This window comes from Moschus berezovskii, chromosome 20 (assembly GCF_049115385.1).
Source record: "Moschus berezovskii isolate FMDL1 chromosome 20, NW_MosBer_1.0, whole genome shotgun sequence".
Classification (NCBI taxonomy): domain Eukaryota; kingdom Metazoa; phylum Chordata; class Mammalia; order Artiodactyla; family Moschidae; genus Moschus; species Moschus berezovskii.
The window spans coordinates 42,718,116-42,725,061 of NC_142479.1; the positions used below are offsets into that span (position 1 = coordinate 42,718,116).

At 48.6% G+C, this 6,946-nt stretch overlaps 1 protein-coding gene across 6 annotated transcripts in view; it reads left to right on the forward strand.

The window, feature by feature from the left end:
- Positions 1 to 6,946, forward strand: part of DNAH9 (dynein axonemal heavy chain 9) — a 297,242-nt gene that overhangs the window by 287,020 nt on the left and 3,276 nt on the right. For 3 of the 6 annotated variants that reach the window (XM_055407299.2, XM_088828908.1, XM_088828909.1), the window contains 2 exons: positions 1,625 to 2,014; positions 4,439 to 6,802. In XM_055407299.2, coding sequence (XP_055263274.2) covers positions 1,625 to 2,014; positions 4,439 to 4,666 — 618 coding nt within the window. In that variant the 3' untranslated portion in view covers positions 4,667 to 6,802. Of the gene's footprint in view, positions 1 to 1,006; positions 1,366 to 1,624; positions 2,015 to 4,438; positions 6,803 to 6,946 lie in introns of those variants that run through there. The other 3 variants (XM_088828905.1, XM_088828906.1, XM_088828907.1) reach the window with 2 other exon arrangements.

Genomic DNA, 6,946 nt, shown 5'->3' on the forward strand with positions numbered 1-6,946 from the left:
ATTGGACTTTACTTATTTTTGTAATGAATCCTGGTTTATCTATGTATCTTTTTATGCACAGTTTAACAAGCATGTACTCTTATATGTCCATAAACAGGTTTTATTAAAACTGCAACATACAGGATTTTTAACACAACCCTGACAAAAGCATACCCAGTACAGTTTAATTAGCAAACAGAAAACTAGGCCTTTCTGCTTAGAACAGTGCTGTCCAATAGCACTCTCTGTGATGACGGGAAGATTCCATGTCTGTGCTAATAAGGGCACATGTGACTGCTGAGGACGTGAATTGCCACGAGGGACTGATGTTTAACTCTATTGTTCTAAGGCAGGCACGCATGCTCAGTCACTAAGTCACGTCCAACTCTTTGTGACCCCACGGACTGTAGCCACCAGGCTCCTCTGTCCATGGGATTTCCCAGGCAGGAACACTGGATGGGTTGCCATTTCCTCCTCCAGGGCATCTTTCTGACCCAGGAATCAAACCCACATCTCCTACATGGGCAGGAGGATTCTCTACCACTGAGTCACCTAGGAAGCCTCAATTTTAAGTCACTTGTGCTTAAATAGCTTCATAATACTGATGGTCATCGTATCAGACATGGAAGGCCTTATTGGGTACCCTATTTCCTGTGCAGAAACCACTGAAGTAGAGGTGACACCTTCAAGAAACTGTAGATCCTTGCCTTAACTAAGGTTACAAAAGTTTAAAGACGGTTTTTAATGTCAATCTTCCATCACAAATTTCATCCAGCAATTTCAAGAGGGTCCCTAAAAGTTGGCTATGTCTCTAATAGCTTGGTTTCTGAAAGAAACTCTTGATTTGGGGGAATATAGATCCTCCTGGCTTTGGCTTCTTGCATTTCTGAAGAAAGGTGTTCTTCATGGAAGCTACTCACTGGGACACCCAGGTAGACCCCAGCGGGCGGGGGGGTGGTGCAAAGTGCATCACCTGCAGGCTGATTACACACACATCGGCCCCTCCCCTCTGGCTGTTTGTCTTCAGGGAGAGCTGACCGTGACCAGCGACATGGAGAGCTTACAGAACGTCCTGTACCTGGACACAGTGCCAGGGTCCTGGGCCAGCAGAGGCTGCTGCAGAGGCTGGAGGAGAACAGAGGAGCCCAGACTTTAGGGTCAGGTGGAATCAGTATGGGCTTCCCTGGTGGTTCAGTGCTGAAGAATCTGCCTGCCAATGCAGGAGACACAGGTTTGATCTGGGTCCGGAAGATCCCCTGGAGAAGGAAACGGCAACCCACTCCAGTATTCTTGACTGGAAAATTCCATGGACAGAGGAGCCTGGCAGTTTGCAATCCATGGGGTCACAAAGAGTCAAACTCAAGTGAGCAACTGAATCAGTGTGGAACCCACAGGTACTTTTAGGTCCAGAGTGGACCTAAACTACTGTCAATGGATAGGTGTAGACTCTGATATCACTGGAGCAGGGGAAGTTTTAAAGGACCAGCCTCTATGAGACAAACCTACAAATCGAGTGCTAGACAGGGACCATCATTGGGTCGCCCACCTCTGCAGTCATCTCCTGTCTTCCCCAACATCCCCAAGGCCAGCTGTTTCCAGGGACCTGCCACCCCTCACCTTTTCCCCTCTGGCTGTTTGTCTTCAGGGAGAGCTGACCATGACCAGTGACATGGAGAGCTTACAGAATGCCCTGTACCTGGACACAGTGCCAGAGTCCTGGGCCAGACGAGCCTACCCCTCCACGGCAGGCCTGGCAGCCTGGTTTATGGACCTGCTTAACCGGATCAAGGAGCTGGAGGCCTGGACAGGTGACTTTGCCATGCCCTCGACTGTGTGGCTGACGGGCTTCTTCAACCCCCAGTCCTTCCTGACGGCCATCATGCAGTCCACGGCCCGCCGGAACAAGTGGCCCCTGGACCAGATGGCCCTGCAGTGTGACGTGACAAAGAAGAACAGGGAGGAGTTCAGGAGTCCCCCCCGGGAAGGGGCCTACGTGCACGGCCTCTTCATGGAAGGCGCTCGCTGGGACACCCAGGTAGACCCCTGGTTGGGGGTGGAGGGGAAAAGGGTATCACCTGTAGGCTGATTACACACACATCGCCCTCTCCCGTAAAGTCCATTTGCTAAAAGGGGCGCCCTGGAGACTTCTGTCCTGGATAATCTCTCCTTGAGGCTGTCCGATCATTTCTCTGCAGCCACAGTTTGAAAGCATCAATTCTTCGGCACTCAGCCTTCTTTATGGTCCAACTCTCACATCCTTATGTGACTACTGGAGGAACCATAGCTTTGACTGTGTGGACCTTTGTTGGCAAAGTAATGTCTCTGTTTTTTAATGTGCCGTCAAGGTTTGTCATAGCTTTTCTTCCAAGGAACAAGCATCTTTTAATTTCATGGCTGTAGTCACCATCCGCAGTGATTTTGGAGTCCAAGAAAATAAAGTGTATCCCTGTTTCTATTATTTCCCCATCTACTTGCCATGAAGTGATGGGACTGGATGCCATGACCTTAGTTTTTTGAAAATTGAGTTTTAAGTCAGCTTTTTCACTGTCTTCTTTCACCTTCATCAAGAGACTCTTTATTTCCTCTTTGCTTTCTGCCATTAGGTGTCATCTGCATGTCTGAGGTTATTATTGATATTTCTCTCAAGAACCTTGACTCCAGCTTGTGCTTCACCCATTTTTGCATTGTGCATGACATAATCTGCGTATAAGTTAAAGGAGCAGGGTGACAATATACAGCTTTGACATACTCCTTTCCCAATTCTGAACTAGACTGCTGGTCCACGTCAATTCTAACTGTTGCCTCTTGACCTGCATGCAGGTTTTGCAGGAGACAAGTAAGGTGACCTTCTGATACTGCCACCTCTTTAAGAGTTTTCCACAGTTTGTTATGGTCCAAAGGACTTCCCTAGTGGCTCAGACGGTAAAGCATCTGTCTACAATGCAGGAGACCCAGGTTCGCTCCCTGGGTCGGGAAGATCCCCTGGAGAAGGAAATGGCAGCCCACTCCAGTACTATTGCCTGAAAAATCCCATGGATGGAGGAGCGTGGTAGGCTACAGTCATGGGATTTCAAAGAGTCAGACACAACTGAGCAACTCCACACAGTCAAAGGCTTTAGTGTAGTCAATGAAGCAGAAGTGGATGTTTTTCTGGACTTCCTTTGCTTCTTCTATGATCCAATGGGTGTTAGCAATTTGATCTCTTGGCTCCTCTGCCTTTTCTAAATCCAGCTCGAATACTGAAAGTTCTCAGTTCACGTACTATTGAAGCCTCGCCTGAAGGATTTTGAGCATTACCTTGCTAGCATGTGAAATGAGCATAACTGTGTGGTAGTTAGAACATTCTTTGGCATTGCCCTTCTTTGGGATTGGAATGAAAACTGACCTTTTCCAGTCCAACAGACTACCTCCCAGTTTTTCATTACCTTGTTTCTGAATAATAAAAAAAACAAAAATAACATCTCAAAGTCTATATCCCAGAAAGTGCTGAGCAAAAAGGGAAGGGTAAGGATGTCCAAAATTCCTCTCCTCCATAAAACAAGGGCATTGGCAAAAAGAAAAAAAAAATGTATATATTAGATATACCAAGTTCTGTCATCAGCATAAGGGGTTCAGGGTCACCTAGATAGAGGCGAGGGATCTGTGAATCTCTCTGGATGATCATCTCCCCAAGTGTGTTCGGAAGATGCTAGCAATGTGGGAGATGTGGGTTGCAAGAAAAGGGTCCTGTGGTCAAAGTAAGTTTGGGAAACACTGGGATAAATAAGGTGAAATTTTTTTCTTTACTGCCAGGTCTTCTTGTCTTCAGCGTGCATGGTAAAGCTTCCAGTACAGTGTATGGTAATGCCGGTAGGCTCTGTGTCTTGCTAACCTTAAGTCCTAGCACCTAGCATGACATCTGGCAAATAGCTGCATTCAGCATGCTTACGAAATGAATGATAAAATAAAACAGAGATTCAAGCCCTAAAGAGATTCATTGACATATGATATATGACCGCTTTTGGAACTCTGCTTCGAGAAGATATTCAGGCTGAAAAGCAGTAGGAATACGTTGTGCACCCCCTCCAGTGCATGGGCTTCCCCAGTGGCTCAATGGTAAAGAACCCACCTGCTAATGCAGGAGACATAGGAGACAAGGGTTGGATCCCTGGGTTGGGAGGGTCCCCTGGAGGAGGACGTGGCAATGCACTCCAGTATTCTTGCCTGGAGAATCGCATGGACAGAGCAGCCTGGCGGGCTACAGTCCATAGCATCGCACAGAGTTGGACACAACTGAAGTGACTTAGCATACACCAGCGCACGCCACCTTGGGTTGTTGAGAGAACCTTCCAAGGGGATGGGCCCGGGGGCAGCCTGGCCATCCTGGTTTCTCTCTCCTGGATCTCCCGACAGGAGCGAGGCTGCCTGTCCAGGCGCAGGGCCTGACCTGAGAGGTGCTCTCTCGAATCCTTGTCCTCAGGCTGGGCTCATCGCCGAGGGCAAGCTGAAGGAGCTGACACCTGCCCTGCCTGTGCTGTTCATCAGGGCCGTCCCTGCGGAGAAGCAGGACTGCCGCAGCGTCTACCCCTGTCCAGTGTACAGGACCCGTCAGCGGGGACCCACCTATGTGTGGACTTTCCAGCTGAAGACAAAGGAGAAGCCATCCAAGTGGGTTCTGGCCGGAGTCGCCTTGCTTCTGCAGGTTTAGCTTCCTGCAGAACCCCCAAGGAAGCAAAGTTGGGCTGCAGGCTGCCCAGAGGGACCAGTGGGTGAGGGCTAAGACCAGAGCCATAGAGAAAGATAAGAAATGGACAGTACTCACAGTTCTGAAGAGCTCCTTTGGGGAACTCGAGAGAAGGGCCTAAAGTGAGGTTGAGCTGGAGGAGTCTGGACCTAGGAACTAGGGTAGAAGAGTTTCCTAACACTGGCCTTTCCTAATAAAGTGATTTGCTCTTCAACTGTGTTTGGCCCAGGCTCTGAGTGTTGCAAGGTCAGAAGTTATCATGACAAGCACGAGAGAAAGAAGCCACAGATCCCTGAGCCCTGACATTGTTACATGACCCCACATCCAGTGCCCTGGTTTCCGGCTAGTCCGTGGGCCAGTAAAGCAGAGTCTGCATTTTAACAAGCACCCCAAGTGATCTATATGCATGTTACTCTGGATCAGGGGGTCACCTGATCTTTTTCTGTTAAGGATCAGACAGCAAATATTTTAGGCTTTGCAAAGCATATTGTTTCTGCACAACTGCTTAGCTCTGCCACTGTAACCCCAAAGGAGCCACGGACATACATACCTAAGTGGGTGTGGCCACATTTCATTAAAACTTTATTTACAAAAACGGGCAGTCAGCCACGTTTTGCTGATCACTGCTCTAGAGGATAAGGGAGGTACACGTGCAATATTTGGGCTTCCCTGGTGGCTCAGTGGTAAAAAAATCCCCGTCAATGCAGGAGACACAGGTTCAATCCCTAGGTCAGTAAGATTCCCCTGGAGAAGGAAATGGCAACCCGCTCCAGTATTCTTATCTGGAGAATCACAGGTACAGAGGAGCCTGGCGGGCTACAGTCCATGGGGTCGTGAAGAGTCAGACAGGACTTAGTGACTGAACAACAACAAATATGCAATACTTATCTTCAGTTAATCCCCCCATGCACTTATCAAGTTTTTATCTAACATCTACTTCTTGCTGAGGACAAAGCCACAAACAAGGTGGGTTGTTTCCTTGCCTCTCTGTCATCTTTCAGATCATTTAAGAGGGGCCCAAGGAGAAACCTTTCACCTAAAGCCTTCTCACGTACAATTTTCCTTGATTTTCCTGTGGAACACATTCTCGCTGGATGCCCAACAAAATCTATGGTTTCCATGAGTTGTAAACCTCCCTTTGTGGGGCTTGTTTGTTGTCTGGGCAGGCTCCCTGTTCCTTCTAGGATCTTTATTCCCACGTATCCTTGGAGAAATATTTTTTAATTAATTGCTACTTAGAAAAGTGGTTCTTAATCTTGAGCAGGTATCAGAATCCCCTGGAGGACTCATTGAAACAAAGTTCTGTGGGCATCCTTCAGCGTTTGACTTGGTAAGTCTAAGAAACTGCCGATGCTGCAGGTCCCGGGACCGCACTTTGAGAACTGCTTACTCCAAATGTAAAATCCCACCCTCCTACAAACCTAGGCTATGAGAGGACAGAATCTAACGCCAACTCCACCATGATCTCCCTCCTTTTTGCCTTGTGGTTCCCACACCCTCGAAGGAGGGCCCTCCCTCCTCATCTTTGTGCCAAAAGGGAGGTGATACATACCTCCGGAATCCAGGGATTCCAACTTAAGGGTCATCTCTTGTGTGTCAACCAGAAAAGCACTTTCTGCTCTTTGCCTACAGTCTACAGTTTCTTGCCTAGAGTTCTTGTTTCCAGGGAGTCAGCTCGGTCCTCCTCATCAGTGCCATCCTGCCTGCCCCCTCACTGGGAACAGAACGGTAAGAGCGGGCAGAGGAGGACCGAGATGGAAGGAGTGGTCTCACTGAACCAGAGCAGGACACCCTGGGTCACGCCACTTTCAAGGACAAAGACAAGTGGACAGGTTAGATGCACGTGTTAACAAGCCTGAGTTGCTGAGTCGCTAAGTCACATGACTCTTTGCGACCCCACGGACTGTAGCCTACCAGGCTCCTCTGTCCAAGGGGTTTTCCAGGCAAGAATACTGGAGTAGGTTGCCAGTTCCTCCTCCAGAGGATTCTCCCCACCCAGGGATCGAACCCAGTCTCCTGCATTGGCAGGCGAGTTCTTTATTGCTGAGCCACCAGGGATCTGGACACTCTATAAATTGAATTGATGCTATTGATTTCTTCCTAACACATACAGACTAAATGAGATGCGGAAGATAATTTTATAGCCCAGGACACTTTGGCAAAAATGATGGATAGCCTAAGGGGGACACTGGGAGAAAGAGGGGCAACTGGAAGCCCCAGAGGAGGTGGGAGGCAGGCCTGGGA